The following is a 19,659-nucleotide window of genomic DNA, read 5'->3' as shown; positions in this document are numbered from 1 at the left end:
TGGAACTTTGGAAGATCTGAACTTGATTTGTCTAACGTGGACTGACTGAGAGAGACAGACACAGAGAGATGCTGACCTGTGTGACGGGGATGTAGAGAGGCTCTGTAGAGTTGAGTAGAGTCATGTTGTTACAGGGATGAAGTCGACCCTCTGCTTTACTTTTACTGCCATCCTTTTCTGCCTCGGCATGCGGAGCCTCTATCTCCCCCTGGTCACTCAGGCACTCAAAGAACTCATCCTCGCTGTCACTCCACGAGTCCCAGGATTTCCCCGGAGACACCTCCCTCGCTGAGGTTGATGCAGATTCTGGTACGGGGCGGCCGTTCTGGCAGCCGCCGGACACCTTGCGCTCTCTCTCTTTGCCTCCCTCCAGCACCTTGCGAGCTTCATCTCGGGCCCTCTTCCTCTCAATGCAGCAGTTCAGCATCTGTGCAGGAACATGAGCCCCTTGTCAGACATGAAATATTAACACTGCTGTCTTCATCTCTTTGTAAAAGTGATGGCTTGTTGTTGTCATTCAGACAGGACACAACCGTTACAGAGAAAGAGCGAGTGGGAGCGGCGCCACAGTTGAAAAGTTGAATGATCTGAAGGAAGGTTTTCTCACAGGCTGCATCACGGATGGATTTCTGTGTGCACACATTCTGTATGTAAAGCATTTAGCTGGATATTCATTATTCATTTATTCAGATGACATCAGAGCGAGGCCGCTGGTCTGGTCTGACTATCACTGTGATCCTTTTCTTTCAGATTGGTGAGACATGACAAGAATCTTCTCAATAATGTCACAATGGCTTCTTCACAGTATTTCTTAGTTTGTTAAAACACTTTCATTTCCATGAGCATAGGAGCATATGGTGCTACATGACAAGGTTATTGCAGTGATCTCAATTATTATTTAGTTTGGACTTTTTATAGGTCGTTCCCTTCAGCTCACAACTACTTCAATGTTTTGCTTCTTGGATATATTTTCATGCTGTTCATTTGTATGGGCATACAGGATTATATTTATGGATTAAAGAAGTTCAACAAAGTGCTGTAGTTGCATGATGGGAAGAGGAGAGAGAGGACAAAACAACGTAATGACACATGCAGACAAACAATAGATTCAGTTTGTGTTTTTCTGGCTGCCCAGATCACAGCTACGTCAAACACCTAACAGACATATTACTGATTCTTCATCTTTCTGTACAATGAGTTCTCTTCTTAGTTAAATACCTGTAGCCATCAGCAGGCAGACTATGTGTGTTTCCAGTTGTTTTAATGCACAGAATGTCACAGTGGGTATCTCATCATTATTAAATCTTCTGATACAACTGTATCGAATGATTCATTGTCCTCCTGTGCTTTTGTGTGAGATGTTTCACAGATAAAGTGAAGCACATCTCCAAGTCCAGTCTGAATGATCCAAAGTCATTCTGTGGTGTCTGTTGGATTTACACATTAAGAATGGAACTAGTTTCTATTTTAATTAATCGTTGAAATACCATTCAGAGTAAACCATTAAAGAGACTAGATCAGTTAACCTACTATCATTTATCCATTTGTCAATAAGGGTGATATTAATTTAATATTCATTAAAGTGAATATTTAATATATTTTTTAATAATTCACAATAGAGCAAAAAATGATCTAAATAACCTGTTGCACCTACATTTGTCTTGTTTATTTGTAATAATTGAATCTATCCTTATGGCTCAAACACACATTGTATGCATTTTGCATGAGTGTCTACCTGGAGCTTCTGATGCAAAAGACAACAGCGAAGATCAGGAGGTCCCCCCGCCAGTCTGCACATCAGGAAGCAGATGGAGAAGATATGGTACGATATGAGTGAACATGACTGTATTAATAGATTGGACAACTACTACTTTATCTGTTTTAACTAGTACAGCATTACAGAAATAATTACCTCGCATATGGTTTGTATCTTAGATGCATTTATACTTGTATACTGTTTTATCAGTCTGTGTTTGAAAACTCTAAAAAAGGTGCCTGACGAAATGTGTAAATACAATCTACATGTGAGGATCAAGATGTGCCGACATCACAACAGTGACAGCTTTCTTCTTGTACAATAGGACAAGGTACAAGGTGGTTGTAGCTCTGGTGTTATCTCAACATGTTATATGTGTGGTGCTATGCCTCTAGGCCTCTCCAAACAAGCCTAAGAGCAGCCCCAGTGTGTGTTGTACCCACCCGTAGATGAGGTAGTTGTTTTCCCAGCGGTAGCGCAACTCCAGGACAAACTCCTGCCAGAGGTGGGCGACGGCACGCAGCCCGCCATGGTTGTAGTTGACCAGACACGCACACAGTGCCAGCCGGTACGTTAGACTGTCACTGGGTGCTGACTTCAGCTGGAGGAAAAGGTTCTGGACACAGGGGGGGGGAGACGATGGATAAATATGTATATATTAGTCTGTGAAACGTGCCATTCAGAACAGGAATCAAATGTAGAATACTTTAAAAATACTTAAAAAAGCTAACTTTTAACTCCTAATGACTGACAAGAGGAACGCAACTATCAGCAGTGAATGCACAGAGGTATCCTGATACCACATTACTACGGGACTAACTCTTTTTCAGCTTTTCTGACACCAATGGGATTCTTTTTCTTGATACAGCAGGATTATGACTGAAACACTTTACTGTATGCAATGGTCATTATATGTTATATATATACAGTATATATATATATAGTATATATATATATATATATAGTATATATATATATATATACAGTGTATATATATATATATATATACAGTATATATATATACACAGTATATATATATATATATATATATATATGTCCAAAGCTTTGCACAACAACTTGTTATTGCAGTTTAAGTGTTGTATTTTCCAGTGTTTGATGGTTCTAATGGTTGTGCAGTGTTGGAAAGTGGATATTACATGTACAGTTTCAGATTCAAAACATGCATCATTGCCTCTAAAAAAAGCCTGACTTGATTTAAACCTTAGATGTCACCTTGCTGGCACCCCAGTCAGATTATCACGGTGTGTAAGTGGTAAAGGGGTTCACATACATCGTCAGAGTTTTTATTTGGCTCGGCTTTCCCACAGCTGCTTGACTGTGCAGGTTTATTCTTGCTGCTCTCTGATGACTTCTCCACAGCAGCATCTGGGAAGAGATACTGAAACATGCAAGAAAACACAAACATCAAACATATAAGTGCAATTCAATTATACATTTACATAAAACCAATCCATCAAGTGTCCAAATGTCTTGCCCCTCATACATATTGAATATTGGTCTAACCCTGCCTTTGTGCATAAAGGAGGATATTTTTATTGTCCTAAATAAAGCCTGCACATTTGTGTCTTAGAGGAAAAACATAAAGATACATATGATAAACACCTATGCACATATAAATTCTTGCCCCTACATGAATCCCACATGTACATACACATATACTGTATATACATAGTATTCAGATGGGCTTCCTTTTTTAGGGCTGCGATGGAAGACGAATCTCCAGCCGAAGCAGTTCCTCTACATTTTAAAGTCCTGTATCTGGAGCCAGATGAAAGGAATGTGAAGAGTGGACTGAGAGGGGATCAGTGTCATTCACTATACATGTGAAGGCTCTGTTGTTTGAAACATATGGCTGGTAGTGGTTCTATATGACCTAGCGTAAACCCTGCCGCCCAGCACCTCTCACCCTGGGCAACTCCTCAAAAGGCGAGAGTCCAGCCCCTCTCCAGGAGGATCAGCTGTGAAATCGGTGCCAATCGGTCTGTGCCTCCCGGTCGGGCTCGTGTCCAACATTCCTTGGTTCTGACTGTGCCCGGGTCCCAGCTTTCAAGTAATAGACGGGTCCGGTTCGGTTCCGGGTAGTACATTTTTGGGTTTGGGCACAAATCTTTGAATCCGTGAAGACCTCTAGTCAGCATGCTTAGGTCCCTGCCTCTGCCTGCCGCCCGGATCACAATGCAGAAATTGTTTACATCAATGTATTGAAGAAACATTGATGTAATCATTATTTATATCATCATTGTAGTGGCTTGGTCCGAGCCACTTTGTTTGTTTCACATTTCCACAGTCAGCTGGCTGTGGATGAACACCACAGCACACACAGAACAGACAGCCAGCGGGCCGGGAGGAGAGGTTCACTCAATTTGACAAAAAGTGTATTGGAATAGAATCACAGTGGGCGTCCAACTGGTAAGAGACTCCGGGGTAGACCCAGAACACGCTGCAGAGATTCTATATCTCCTCTGGCCTGGGAACGCCTCGGGTCCCCCAGGAAGAGCTGAAAACGTTGCTGGGGAGAGGGACATCTGGAATTCCCTACTATGCCTGCTGCCCCCCCCCCGCGACCCGGCCCCGGATAAGTGGATGAGAATGAATGGATGGATGGATGGATGCTTTTTAGCAATTTTGCTGTAAGGTATATGTAATGTAATATTACTGATAAACCCTTACCTGAAGAACAGAATTGAGTATATCAGTGTTGAGTGGTGACTCATCGATGCGTCTGTGGCGGCGGATGTGCTTTCGGGCGCTGTGCACCATACTGGAGACAGACAGCTTGGAGATGGGCACTGTAGCTGCTGGCTCTGTCAGCTTTGATAAAGCAGAGCTGATGTCACTATTTTCTGCAGGGAAAAAAACAGCCGTTATTTAAAATCACACTAAGCACCTACTATTTGATCCTGTATAAAGTATGTATTTGTATATTGTATATCTGAGGGAACATCATAAACCAAAGATAGAGGTAGTAGGCTCCACGTTTTAGACTTTGGTTTGTATATTGACATTACAGTGAGAAACAAAGCCGTTCATTCCAGTGTTAAACAGTGCAGTTAGTAACCTGACCTTTGCCCTCCTCTTCAGTCAATCCTCTTCCCAGAACCTCTTCTGCAGACTCCTTCCTACAGCAGAGCTTATAGAACTCTGTCAGAAAGTCACCTGCATGGGAAGATAAGAATGGGTCAAATCCTCAGAGCATTTCTTTACACTAATTATACTGCCCCAAGGTTTGGAAGGGACATCCCTATGAGAGGGAGTGAAGAGAACGGAGCCTGGCATCCTCCACTGCCCAACAACAGTGCAACGAGATCATCTTATTTTGTTACTTTTAATATTTTATATTGTACAGTTTCAGTTTCATACCAGGGGTGACCATTCATCTTACCCAGTAAACACTGAGGGTTTTCGGCCGTCCTGACTCGGACTGACCAGTGGGGAGCTTGGAGAGGGTCAAGGTCACTGTCGGGTCACACAAAAAGAGAGAGCATATTTGGTTAAATCACAAAGCCTGTTGCTGGTCGAAATTTCTGTCCAAATTATGGCCCACAGACTAAATCTAGGTTTTGTGCAGATGATATGCACATTCACGTTAATAAACTCAGAAGCCCAAATAGTACAATGGAAATCACAGAGTTCAAAAAGTTTGGTTTAGTTGACCAATCACAACAGTGGGCCAGCTGACCAATCAAAGCAGACTGGGCTTTTTGGGAGGGAGGGCCAAGAGTTGTTTGCTTTGTGCGGTGGTACCAAACGCAGGCGGCCGTGACAAAGCATCGGTATTTGACGCCCTGGGAATGATACAACATACTAGTGCTGATAACTGTAGCCATGGACAACAACACTGAGCATCTAAACTGACTGATGCTGACATTTACACGTTGGGTTTTAAGCTGTTGTGTGCTAAAGCTGACTATGGAATTAGTTGTGTAGCCTGCAAACTGACATCAACAGTGGACTTCTTTGACAGTGGATATTTGTTTAAGAGATGCTAATAAGCTCCAGAAGCCAGTTAGAAAGGCCGGCTCAGTGATTGGAGGAGTTGAAGGTGTCGGATTCTCTGGAGAAGAGGATGCTGTCCAAATTGGTTAACATCCTGTTAAATCCGGTCTCCCACCCTGCTAGTACTTGTGATTGACATTTGTTTTTGTATTATTTTTCATACAATGCTGCTGTGGCATGCAAATCTCCCCACGGGATGAATAAAGTATCCATGTATGAAGGTGTTGCAGTGGAGACAGACAGTCCAGGTAGAGAATCCAGGACACTCTTACCTGTAGACATCATTATCCACAACTATGCCCTCCGTCAGATGAGGCCAAGTGGCTGCAAGATGAAGCTCACTACAATATCCAAAAACAGAGACACAATTATTCATTTTGTTTTGCACAGAGATTAGGAGAATCCTTGTGTAAAAACATTTATTTTATATATATATATATATCTCCTAATGTTCTGTCATCGGAGTTACAAAGCCTTTACCTGATTGGCTCCTCACAGGCTCCAAATGGAAGCTTCCCACACTCCACCCCTCCCACCTCACCTCCAAGGAGTGTGTCAAAGTCTGCCAGAGAGCCAAACAAAATACACAACAACAGGTCAAACTGAGTATTTATATATGACCAGCCCCAGTCAGGGAGGCCACCAAGAGGCCGTGACACATCTGAAGGAGCTGCAGCATTCAAGACCGGAGACACCGCCTGTGTCTAGCATCATTTCATATTTGACACCAAATTGACTTTCAGACATGTTCAGTGTCATTAGTGGAAAATGTGTGCAAATATTAACTGTATGTTGGAATAATTCTGAGAAAGCATTATCATAATATACACTTAAAAAGACCATAAAGATGAGCAGGTTGGTTGTATACAGTTTACAACATTTCACTAAGAATTACTCTGAATGCAAAATAGTGTTTGTGTCTCTCAGATATTACACAATGAAAAACAAAGCTACCATGGCTGTGACATGAAGACATACACTGTTTCCAAAGTTCACTTAGCAAGCCAACATCTATATGTGGAAACCATTACCTGAATATTAAGTAGTTAATACATCATTGTGTAGCAACATTTGACATTATTTAATGATGATTATTGTAATATATCATATACAATATTGCATTATTGTACAATAAGGGCTGCCTTGATATTAAAGTACAATATAAGTACACTACTGTATTATTGTACTTGTGATCAATGAGATGATCTGGTGAGGAGTAACCACATCCTCCTCTGTTGTGTAGGTGCCTACCTGGAGGCTGCTGTGGCCACGAATGCTGCTGCCAGTCCTGGAGTATGTAGGTAAAACGGATGGCGATGTTGATGGGAGGTAGAGGGGACAGAGTACATCCCTGAGGAGGAAGACAAAACAAAAGGGGGTTTAGCCCTTTCTCACCAAACTGTTCCAGGAACTTTGGAACCAAAGAAACTAATCTCAGGAACTAAACGTCACTTTTGAGCTTGTGTTTCCACTGCCTCCGAAGATCCAATTATCATACACGGGGAAACAACAACTATTGTACAGGAACTAAAGCAAACCTGGTGAAACAGACTCAGAAGCATTCATCTTAAATAAAATATGATCCAATATAACAGACATCCACACAGACTGTGGGCCCAAGATCTGCTCAAAGATTGTAGGTCAACCCCTTTGAGAAACTCTATGAAACAGCCTATCATAATAACATCTTAAGGCTGGCTAACAACATCGTCTCTGACCCCAACCATGTTTTGAACAATGAATATCAATTGTTACCATCAATTGGCGATACAGGGTTCCACGATTTAATAAGGTTAGACTGAAGCACTCTTTTGTACATCAGTCAATCCTTAAACTAAATATGGAGCCTAATCCCAGATCAAATGCGCGTTAAAGGGCCCTGAATATCGTCTTCTGTGATTGTAATGTTTAAATGTTTGTATCCTTGTTTATTGTCTTTGTCCTTTCTGTGATGTTGCAAACGGAGCTGCTGTGATGCAAAACAAATTTCAGACCTGTCTGACAATAAAGTATTATCGTTATCGTATTATCGTATCTACCACTCTTCTTCACACTTTTCATCACTTAACCTGGTGGTGTCTTAGCCCCTGGATAGAGCATCAGCTACAACATTGTTCTTGACATTAATGTTATACAGCTGCAACATCAGGCTCCATCTGAACACTCAAAGCATTGACATGCTAGAACTTGTCAAAGAAAGCTAATGGATTGTGGTCACTCTGAACGACTACTGGCGACATAAATCTCAAAATGCTTCACAGCCAACACCAATGCTAAAGCCTCTTTCTCTGAGCATTTGACCAAGTTAGAGCTGAGAGTGCTCTATCAGATTTATTCCATTGAGTCATGTTTTTCTCATGAGTCTTGTTCCATGGCACACTTACTATCTTAGACTTGAAGATGTCAAGCAGGCCAGACAGGTGGTTATACTGGCTCGGCACCTTGCGGAGGTGGACCATCTCAAAGTCAGTGCGCACACCTGGTCCCTGGCACTCTCCAGCATACACCCGCCTCCACTTCTGCTGGATCTGCACAAACATGGGCACCTGGCTGAGTGCACAAGATGAAGAGGAGCAGGCATTACTATGAAGGATTCACTGTGTTCTATATCTTTGATACCACTCACATCCAGCGGCAGCTTCTCTCTGAAGCTACACGGCATGAAGTGAAGTGAAAACTGAAATTCTTTACTAATTGGATTTTATGTTTGTCGATCACAGCATTGGTTCTCAGTTCTGAGGATATCAGACCTCCTTCATAAACAAATCTGTGCTTAAACCAGGCGTATGAACGTTTTATGCACAAATCTGGGATTCATCAATATTATCTCACTGGAATTTGTTCGTACTCTGCCAACAAATTTCAAACTGCCTCACCATGCGTACAGATGATGAAGGCTCATCCTCATCAATTATTGTCATAATTAAAATACTCAGTGCTCAGCCCTAGCTTACAATGGAGTATATGAGATGTCCATATTGAAATGTACACTTCCTTGTCTTTATTGACTGAGCCTTTAATAGAGGGCACACGCCTGTCAATTTAGAATGATTCCAATTCACTAAAAAACACACAAAGGTAATAACACAATTGGGCGGTTCCCACGTGTCATGAATCCAACGGTAATTTTGAGCGTACACTTTTTTTGTGCGCAAAGAAAGAACATTTCTACCTGCATATTAGTGAATGAGGCCCACTGTACTTACTGAGACTGGGAAACAGGGTGATATCCGCTACAAACAGGTCCAACGGGTCAAGAAATATGAGCAGTCAGATGATCAGATGGGTTGGAAACAAACCAACCGTTTCTCCAGATCATCTAAACCACTTTATTTAGAGGTGGAACTGAAAGTAGGCACAACTGAAATGTCTCTAATGATCTCTCATTTCACATACAAACTGTGTGCACACAGTACAGTAAGTAGCCAAAGTTGAAGCTGGTATGAAAAATGTAAACATCCATCACAGTTTACAGACAGACATCATTTTACTGTTTGCCTTCACTAGGTGATTGCTTCTATTTCTCACTAGTGATGGAAGTGTTCCCAGATCTCTCTTGGAGAGCACAACGGTATTACCACTGATTGAACCAATGGCTAGAGCTACGAAAGTAGTTGTAAAAAATATTAGTTTTTCCATCCAATATACCGGGTAACCAGGGAAACGGCCGCATGCCTCCTTTCAAACAAGTCTTGCCCGCAGCTACGTAGTTGGAAGTCCTTTAAGTCTTAGGGCCCTATTTGAATGGCAGTGCAACAAGCAGCCTGAGCAGCAGCTTGGTATTTCTGGGCCAATGAAATGTGTTCTGCTGTCAGCTGTTAAAGAGCTATGAGACTAGTGACGTGACTGGCTGAGAGTGTATTTCCTAATCCTCACATCCTCAGCTTTTTATTCTACTTTTGCACTTTGCACTGCTGAACTTACATGAACCAAAATAGCAGGTGAGCTTTGAGACGCCCACAGTCCAAACCTACTGCTTTGTGCTTGTTGTTGCGTTTGCATGATTAAAATAGAGCTCTTACAGTTGATGCTCCTGGCCATTGTGTACATTGTAGGTCATTCAGAGCTGTATGGATTTGATTAGATTAGATTTTAAATTTCTCTGAAATGTGTCACAAAAATAAACAAAAACTTTCAGACAACAAAATAATACTACAAACAACATTTGTAATGCGATGATACATCATATTTAGTACTTCCTAACCTAATTTGCAATATTAATTCCTTTAACAAGAACTTCAGTTCAGCTCCTATTCCCACATCGGACTAACACAAAAAACTGCCGAAATGATGAGGAAAGCCTTGAGTGATGAAAGAGACTCACCAGCCACTGTTGGCCAGAGAAATGGAGATGGAGCTGAGAAGCAGATTGCATTTGGACTCGCTGATGATGGCCTCGCAGTTGGTTCCAGGGGTGATGACCACAAACTCTCGTATACCATACCTATCACCGGAGACACAGATACAGCACAACATATATATCAGCATCACCTGAGGCCTGTACTACGAAGAGAGTCCAACATACCCAGGGTATCTTCTCTTTATCTGGCTTCACTAACCCTAACAAACGAGATCCTGCTAAGCGGTCCTACGAAGCTGCTTATCAACTTGGTAAATCAAACCAGGGTTTCTCAAGCTGGCTACGAGCACGTTCACATGAACGGGGCGGTGTTTGCAGCATCTGATCAATCACAGACATGGACAAGTCTACTGTCAGCAGATAGACAGAGTGGCACATTTAACAAAGGAAGAGTAAACTATATTAGACAAATACAAAGAAGTTACACACATAATCCAGACTAAATGTAACGCAGTTGAAGCTGCCAAATGCAGGAAGAACAGCTGGTGAAAGAAAAAACTCCCGATGTGTGAATGCGTAAATTAACAGACTTATTAATTTAACGGAACACTCAAAAGTCAGATATAGTCGTCTAGATATCAATAGCTATAAGAAATATTATGGATGGATGGGTTACATCTCATGATGCCCATCATGATATATAGGGCGTGTTTGACTATTTCAATCTTCTTTCAGCTGCGTCCCCGTCTCCGGTGGTGTGGAATGGACTCAAGACCAAGTAAAAAAATAAGTATAAAAACATAATTCAAAGCGATAATCACCCACAGCATAAATCCAGCTGTCCTTCCTGCATCTGTCAGTTTAAACTGTGTTGGTTTTAGTCTTATTATGACGGTAACTTCGTCATATGTGTGTAATATTATCATACGATCCGCGCACTGAGCTCTGATTGGTCAGTAGGAGGTGCTTTTATACGAGTTGATCTCTTATCTGGAACATAACCTGCTCCAGAGCAGGTTAGCTGTTCAGCATCAGTTACCATGGTGATCTACGGTAAGAAGTGAACCACCTTCGTAGGACGGAAAACCCTGAAGTTACCTTGCTAACGCCAAATCCTGCTTCGTAGTACAGAACTCCGGTCTATTTTAAGCAATCAGTTTGTATCTCTGAAGCGTGGTATACGCCTGTACATATATATATAAACAGTATATACTGTATGTACAGGCATATACCACGCTTCAGAGATGCAATCTGCTGCATTTAAATGATTTTACCGCAACCAGGACTGAATGTAAATGCATCGTCAGATTTTCTATGTAACTTAATTTCTCTTTGTAGAAAACATGAGGAATGACAGAGCTCACCATCTGACCAGGCAGTGGGCTCGAGGAGGGAAGTCATTATTCATACACAGAAGGTCCTGCATTGCCATGGGGAAGGCATCTGCATACAAGAACAAGAGTTTAGTCAGACACTGATTGTTAGAGATGAATTATGTGCATTCTCTCACAATTTAATGTTTCCATTAATGTTTAGGCTTTAGCTTTATGCCTTCCCTATAGGAAGGGGATATGCTGCCTCTCTCAGCATTGCACACACACCGATGTAACAAAAAGCACACAGGATGACACAACCGTAAACATTAAGTTTAAGTGCAACTGCTAAAACATTGCTATTAACTTATCAGGTAAGCTACATATTATGACACATTCAGACATAAATGTACCTTCTTCCAGCTTGTCCGTCCCATTGTCCTTCTCACATTCTTGTTTCAGGAAGTAATGAGTTATGTAGAACTTAAAGTCAGCAAAATTAATATCCTGAGACTTCTCGCCCCAGTTGCCACTGGTGTATTCACCCTGTGTTAAAATAAGAGAGCATCATAACAGAGTGAAGGTGAAGAACCTACTGACTGCATGCTGCTCACTGGTGTTATCAGCTCAATCTTTAGTGTAATACCTTCTCTGGGGTCACATGTCCTGCAGAGGACCCAATCAGCTTCCAGTCATTCAGCACTTCCTCCACTTTGGACACAAACCTTAAAGTAGATAGAAGGAGTTTAGCTGCCAGCAGCAGGGATTGGTTGGATATACACACTACCCTATATACACTACTAGATACACACATTGATAACTGTCTTTTGTTAAAGTAATAAGTTCAAAGACTTTCATTTTAATAAATGTCTGTTAAAGCAGCAGTGGGTAGAAATGGAGCAAATGTGATTAAAAAATGGTCACTATATCCTGACAGTAGTACATGAGACAGGTTATCTGAAAAAAATCATGTTCCTCCGGTGTCCTCCGGTGCTCCTAACGGCATCTGCAGGATTTCACAGACCGGAGGAAAACAACCAATCAGAGCTGATCTGGAGTCTGTCATCTCTGAGCAGCTGTCAATCACTCTTGAACTCCGATCAACGGTCAAACTAGGCAGCGCTGATCAAATATGAATCAATATTCTGTTACTGTAATGCCTATTTCTCTCCTCAGATGTTCTCAGAATCATCTGGTAGTGTACTGTTTGTGACAGCAATTCATGTAGGCTGTGAGTCAACGCAGTACAGTCTCTTCCACTGTAACGGTACCGATGGCGAGCTGTTTTAACATTTTTAGCTAAGCTTGACTTTCTGGAATTAACATTACAGATATCCACAATTGCATTTTGACTGGTATTAATTACGTTTTGACTAGTCAGAATTCATATCCCAGATATGTATAACGTCAATGTGACTAGACAAAACGACAGTTTTTATCTGTACGACACCTATACCGGTACAGGTACAGTGAGCTGATGCCGTTGATGACGTGTGAAGGGTTCAGGGTGAGTAGTCTCAGAACCCTGTGTCTGTGTCTGTCTCTGTTGGCACCAGTCCTCCCTGTCATGTTACACACGGATCCAAAACACGTCCGCATCTGGTGGATTAGACCGGTTTTGATGAAGCCAATGAAGCTAATGAAGCCAATGAAGCTGATGAAGCTGATGAAGCTCTGCTAACCTGCTGACAGACACATTACATGTCCTACTTCTTTACAATAATAGCAGCATGGCGGTAAGCCGGTAGAACGGCTGCTGTATTGACTGCTTGTAGTAATAATAATAATAATAATAATAATAATAATAATAATAATCAGCAGTGGTTGTGTTATGGTGTACAACATGTATATAACTTTAATAATAATCAGCAGTGGTTGTGTAATGGTGTACAACATGTATATAACGTTAATAATGATCAGCAGTGGTTGTGTCATGTGTATAACATGTATATAGGGTTAGTCCTAGCTGGTTAGCGTTCCCACAGTGTTTCTTTGTGTATAACATGTATATAACGTTAATAATAATGAGGGGAGAGTGTGTCATGGTGTATAACATATATATATATAACGTTAATAATGAGGGGAGAGTGTGTCATGGTGTATAACATATATATATATAACGTTAATAATAATAATGAGGGGAGAGTGTGTCATGGTGTATAACATATATATATATAACGTTAATAATAATGAGGGGAGAGTGTGTCATGGTGTATAACATATATATATATAACGTTAATAATAATGAGGGGAGAGTGTGTCATGGTGTATAACATATATATATATATAACGTTAATAATGAGGGGAGAGTGTGTCATGGTGTATAACATATATATATATAACGTTAATAATAATAATGAGGGGAGAGTGTGTCATGGTGTATAACATGTATATAACGTTAATAATCAGTAGTGGTTGTGTCATGGTGTATAACATGTATATAACGTTAATAATAATCAGTAGTGGTTGTGTTCTGGTGTATACCATGTATATAGGGTTAGTCCTACGTAACATGTATATAACGTTAATAATAATCAGTAGTGGTTGTGTCATGGTGTATAACATGTATATAACGTTAATAATAATCAGTAGTGGTTGTGTTCTGGTGTATACCATGTATATAGGGTTAGTCCTACGTAACATGTATATAACGTTAATAATAATCAGAAGTGGTTGTGTCATGGTGTATAACATGTATATAACGTTAATAATAATCAGAAGTGGTTGTGTCATGGTGTATGACATGTATATAACGTTAATAATAATCAGTAGTGGTTGTGTCCTGGTGTATAACATGTATATAACGTTAATAATAATCAGTAGTGGTTGTGTCCTGGTGTATAACATGTATATAACGTTAATAATAATCAGTAGTGGTTGTGTTCTGGTGTATAACATGTATATAACGTTAATAATAATCAGTAGTGGTTGTGTCATGGTGTATAACATGTATATAACGTTAATAATAATCAGTAGTGGTTGTGTCATGGTGTATAACATGTATATAACGTTAATAATAATCAGTAGTGGTTGTGTCCTGGTGTATAACATGTATATAACGTTAATAATAATCAGTAGTGGTTGTGTTCTGGTGTATAACATGTATATAACGTTAATAATAATCAGTAGTGGTTGTGTTCTGGTGTATAACATGTATATAACGTTAATAATAATCAGAAGTGGTTGTGTCATGGTGTATAACATGTATATATAAGAGTAGTTAGTCGTAGCTGGTTACCGTTCCCACTCTGAGGCGGTGGTGAAGTCGTTGATCTCGAACACGTCAGACTCGGGCTGGAAGAAACAGAAACAGGTTGACATGGAACACTAGTCCTCCTCTGCTGTCATGAGACAGCTAGACAGCAAGGCTGACCTCTACAGTTACAGATACAGGTATTGGACTAAAGAAACTCACATCACTGTCGGCGGCCATGGCCACGTCTTCTTCTTCTTCTTCTTGTTGTTGTTATGGTACTCTTCTTCCTCGTCTTCTTCTTCTTCTTCTTCTTCTGCTGCAGCTCTCTGTCTTCTGCGTCACCGCCCCCTAGCGTTCTTCTTCTTCTTCTTCTGCAGCTTCTCTGTCTCCTGTTTCCGGTCAGCCTAGACGCTGCGTGCTGTGTCACAGCTGTCACCGCCCCCTACCGTTCAGAACCTCTTATCAACTTTACATTGGTTCCTCCAGCTATATGCACAAACACCTCTCCCCAGCGGGGGTAATGGTAATAACCCATGTGTGAGGGCCAGCAGCTCTAGGCAGCTCTAGGCAGGGAGCACCTATAGGCACCTATAGGCAGCTCTAGGCAGCGAGCCCCGGCCCTTGTAGGTGTGGTTGAGTGGAGCTTCCTGCCTTCAGAAGGTCAGGTGTGGGTGATTAGAGTCTGTTTGTCTAACATATATATATATAACGTTAGATGTGTGGCAGGTCAACACTGTTTGTTCAGATTTGTAGTGCAGCTGTGTCCTGAGCCGTCCAGAGTGATGCTCTGTGACCCCATACTGAAAAGGGAAAGATTCAGCCTGTTGCCTCTCCCCTGGTTGAGCCACAGCAGAGCCAGTGATTGTAGTGTAGTAGGGCCCTACTGAGGAGTAAGACTGAAGCTAGACTGCTGCTTTGCCTAGATGTATTTAACACCAAAGCCTGACTGTGACTACTGATTGTTTTACATGGACTTAAAGAGAGACTGTGTCCAGCAGCCTATTTCTTAATGTGGACACATCCAAGTCTGACTGTTGCATTGTGGTGGTTATTACTTGAAATACTTTTTAACTCTTTGTAAACCAGAACCAACTGATTCATATTACATTGTATTTTTGTTTCTGTTCTGAAACTTTTTACATCCACCAAATGAAGGCCAAAGTATATCCAAGCCGACATGAAGAAATAGATTTTAGTCCGTTCTTGTATGCATGTGGTCTGGTACTGTTGCCATAAATGGTTATATATTATTACTTATTTACTTTTTTCTGTCTTGTTATCTGTATATTTATGTTTTCTTATTTTATTACCTACATCAAGGCCAAAGGCCTAGGAAGGAGGTTATGTTTTCACCAGCGTTGGTTTGTTGGTTTGTTGGTTTGCTGGTTCGTCCGTTTGGAGGATTACTCCAAAAGTCCTCTGTGGATTTGAATGACATTTGTTTGGAGGGGTGGCACAATGAACAATCCATTCGATTTTGATGGCGATCCGGATCATGATCCGGCTTTGGGAATTTTTTCTAATAACTCCGCTCAGCCTGTGCATTAACACAACAGGCTTTAAAGGGACTCTATGTAAGAATCAGAAATTGCTTGTTAACAGCGACACCTGTGGCCGTTAAGTCAACGAAAGTCAGCGTCCTGTTGCTTGTGCTCGCTCTACATAGACATGAACGAGCATCGATCAAAAGGCGCCACACGTCAGCTTAAAGCACAATATCACTCTATATTTCAGCTGCTTGGCAGTAATGTTAGCTGACCAGACGAAGGTCTTTTCCATGAATCAATGCTGATCCTAGTATTGGGTTAACGGTCACAGGTGTCGCTGTTAACAAGACATTTCTGATTCAACACAAATAGTCCCTTTATAATCAGCCCCGGCTCCGTTCAGGTTCAAAGTGCTGATATTAAAATCACTATCTTAACTGTACTCTTTCTCTTCTTTGTAATGAAATCCCTTTCTATACGCATGTGGAACATTCAGGGCCTAAACTCTTCAGCCTTCGGGCTGAAGAGTTTAACTCCTGAATTCAAAACAAACCTTAAAGATGTGGACATCATCATTCTGCAGGAGACATGGTGTAAAGCAGACACTGTCACCCACTGTCCAAAAAATTATAGGGAAATAATAGTTCCATCTCAAAAACATAGCTACACTAACAAAGGTAGAGGATCTGGAGGATTAATCATCTGGTACAAATCTTTTTTTTTTAAAGTTATTTTTTTGGGGGCATTTTCCATTTTTATTGAGAGGACAGTGGATAGAGTCTTGGAAAGGGGGGAGAGAGAGAGTGGATGCTGAAAGGGCCACAGGCCGGATTCGAACCCGGGCCGCCGTGGTCAGGACCAAGCCTTGTTACATGGGCGCCCGCTCTACCGACTGAGCTAACCCAGGCGCCCCATCTGGTATAAAAATCTGACCTACAAAATGTAATCAAGCCCCTCAAAATTGACAAATACCACATTTGGCTAAAACTAAAGAAGGAAGAAGAATGTGTTTCTTTGTTTAATATATATATCCCCCCCCTTCTGAATCCTCCTATTTCTCAGATGAGACCTTCTCCGTCCTTGAAAAAAGAGACGAGCCATTTCCAGGCCCAGGGAAATGTGCTCATCGCTGGGGACACAAACGCACGCACAGGAACACTAGCTGACCTCACCGACCCAAAAGGGGACAATTTCATCCTAAATCAGAACACATTAGACACTCTCACTCTCCCCCACAGGAACAACAGCGACCACGTCGTCATAAGAGCGGAAGGGACCTCCTACAGCTCTGTCGAAGCTTCAGTCTGTACTTCGTCAACGGTAGGGTAAGGGGGGACAGCCTGGGTAGATTCACTTGTTGCTCACCTCTTGGCCACAGCACCGTAGATTATATGACGACAGACATCGACCCTTCCTCTCTCAGCTCATTCACAGTCAAACCACTAACCCCTCTGTCAAATAACCCTGTTTATCAAAAGATCAGACATACAGATAATTCACACGCAACCCAGTAAGCTGTACAACATTAGAAATTCACACAGATGGGACCAAAACAGTGCAGAACAATACCAGAAAGCAATCAATAACTCCAAAATCCAAACACTTTTAGATAACTTTCTGAACTCCACATACTCTTACAATAAAGAAGGCCTCAATCTAGCAGTGAAAAACATTAACAATATAATCAGGCATATTGCAAAAACAGCTCAACTGAAAGTAACCATGAATAAACCAAAAACAACTGGTTTGATACAGACTGTAGAACTATTAGGAAAAAGCTTCGGATGTTATCAAACCAAAAACACAGAGACCCCAATAATGCTGATCTACGCCGTCATTATTGTGAGACCCTAAAACTCTACGTACACTCAGACTCAAAAAAGAGCAATTCAACAAACATCAACTGACAGTAATTGAGGAGGTCATCAACACAAACAACAAACATCAACTGACAGTAATTGAGGAGGTCATCAACACAAACAACTTCTGGCAAAATTGGAAAAAACTGAATAAATCCCAACATGAGGAATTGGCTATACAAAACGGTGACATATGGACAACTCATTTTAAAACACTATACCATACCGTTCAAATTAATGCAAACACAGAGCAATCACAAATTCATGAGAAGTTGACTGAATTGGAACTAGCTATAAAAGACAACCAAAATCCATTAGACTCCTCAATTACTGAGCAAGAGCTCCTTGAGAAACTACAGGCCCTCAAACCTAAAAAAGCAGGTGGGCCTGATGGCATCTTGAACCAAATGCTCAAACAGATAAACAAGAAATTCCAATTGGCTATATTAAAACTATTTAATTTGGTTCTGAGTGTAGGTTATTTTCCTGACATCTGGAATCAAGGACTCATAACCCCAATCTACAAAAACCGAGACAAATTTGACCCTAACAATTACCAAGGCATCTGTGTGAACAGTAATCTGGGGAAGGTTTTCTATAGTATCATGAATGCCAGACTTTTGAACTTCCTTACCATACACAATGTCTTGAGTAAAAGCCAAATTGGATTTATACCAAAACATCGCACAACTGATCATATTTACACCCTACACACCCTGATTGCTAAACATATAAACCAAAATAAAACCAAAATGTATGCCTGTTTTATTGACTTCCAAAAAGCTTTTGATTCTATTTGGCATACAGGACTGTTCTACAAAGTTATTGAAAGTGGTGTAAGGGGTAAAGCATATGATATTATTAAATCAATGTATACTGGCAACATGTGCAGCATCAAAGATGGTAAAAAAAGAACAGAATTCTTTAACCAAGGGCGGGGTGTTCGTCAGGGCTGTAATCTCAGCCCTGCCCTCTTCAATATTTACATCAATGAATTGGCTACTCTAATAGAAAAATCCCCGATCTCTGGTGTAAGTCTCCACAATCAGGAAGTGAAATGCCTGCTCTTTGCAGATGACCTGGTTCTGTTGTCCCCCACAGCAGACGGCCTACAGCAGAGCCTGGACCTGCTAGAGCAGTACTGTCAGACCTGGGCCTGCTAGAGCAGTACTGTCAGACCTGGACCTGCTAGAGCAGTACTGCCAGACCTGGGCCCTGACAGTAAACCCCAAAAAGACCAAAATAATGATTTTCCAAAAAAGATCCAGATCTCAGGATGTTCTACCAAAGTTCTCAATTGGTACAAAACATGTAGAGTACTGCACACACTACAATTACCTCGGTTTAAAAAATTAGTTGGACTGGACATTTTAAAGAGGCAGTTCATGAGCTGAGAGAGAAAGCATGCAGGGCTTTCTATGCCATTCAAAAAAATATCCAAATCGAAATACCGATTAGAATTTGGCTTAAAATTATCGAGTGTGTTATTGAACCGATTGCACTCTATGGCAGCGAGGTGTGGGGTCCACTTACAAACCAAGACTTCACTCAATGGGATCAACACCCCACTGAGACCCTGCATGCAGAGTTCTGTAAGATTCTCCTACATGTCCAGAGGAAAACTACAAATAATGCATGCAGGGCAGAATTAGGCCAGTATCCACTAATAATACAAATACACACATCTAAAACATAGTGACCCCCTCTCATATCATTACCAATGCCTGCAGT

The 19,659-nt window shown here is 41.2% G+C and overlaps 1 protein-coding gene across 3 annotated transcripts in view; it reads right to left on the bottom strand.

Annotated features, from left to right (window-relative positions):
- Nucleotides 1–14,954, bottom strand: part of rab3gap1 (RAB3 GTPase activating protein subunit 1) — a 30,094-nt gene extending 15,140 nt beyond the window's left edge. For 2 of the 3 annotated variants that reach the window (XM_074620451.1, XM_074620453.1), the window contains exons 1-17: nucleotides 14,802–14,954; nucleotides 14,625–14,680; nucleotides 12,033–12,111; nucleotides 11,800–11,932; nucleotides 11,438–11,516; nucleotides 10,098–10,217; nucleotides 8,158–8,323; nucleotides 7,025–7,124; nucleotides 6,254–6,335; nucleotides 6,046–6,114; nucleotides 5,160–5,233; nucleotides 4,841–4,933; nucleotides 4,448–4,620; nucleotides 3,048–3,155; nucleotides 2,200–2,372; nucleotides 1,736–1,790; nucleotides 77–427 (exon numbers count right to left, since the gene is read on the bottom strand). In XM_074620451.1, coding sequence (XP_074476552.1) covers nucleotides 77–427; nucleotides 1,736–1,790; nucleotides 2,200–2,372; nucleotides 3,048–3,155; nucleotides 4,448–4,620; nucleotides 4,841–4,933; nucleotides 5,160–5,233; nucleotides 6,046–6,114; nucleotides 6,254–6,335; nucleotides 7,025–7,124; nucleotides 8,158–8,323; nucleotides 10,098–10,217; nucleotides 11,438–11,516; nucleotides 11,800–11,932; nucleotides 12,033–12,111; nucleotides 14,625–14,680; nucleotides 14,802–14,819 — 1,929 coding nt within the window. In that variant the 5' untranslated portion in view covers nucleotides 14,820–14,954. The remainder of the gene's footprint in view (nucleotides 1–76; nucleotides 428–1,735; nucleotides 1,791–2,199; nucleotides 2,373–3,047; nucleotides 3,156–4,447; nucleotides 4,621–4,840; nucleotides 4,934–5,159; nucleotides 5,234–6,045; nucleotides 6,115–6,253; nucleotides 6,336–7,024; nucleotides 7,125–8,157; nucleotides 8,324–10,097; nucleotides 10,218–11,437; nucleotides 11,517–11,799; nucleotides 11,933–12,032; nucleotides 12,112–14,624; nucleotides 14,681–14,801) is intronic. The other variant, XM_074620452.1, reaches the window with a different exon arrangement.
- Between the last annotated feature and the right edge of the window lie 4,705 nt (nucleotides 14,955–19,659).

The sequence above is a fragment of the Sebastes fasciatus genome, chromosome 20 (genome assembly GCF_043250625.1).
Source record: "Sebastes fasciatus isolate fSebFas1 chromosome 20, fSebFas1.pri, whole genome shotgun sequence".
NCBI classification, from domain to species: domain Eukaryota; kingdom Metazoa; phylum Chordata; class Actinopteri; order Perciformes; family Sebastidae; genus Sebastes; species Sebastes fasciatus.
This window is presented reverse-complemented; position numbering and strand designations above follow the sequence as displayed.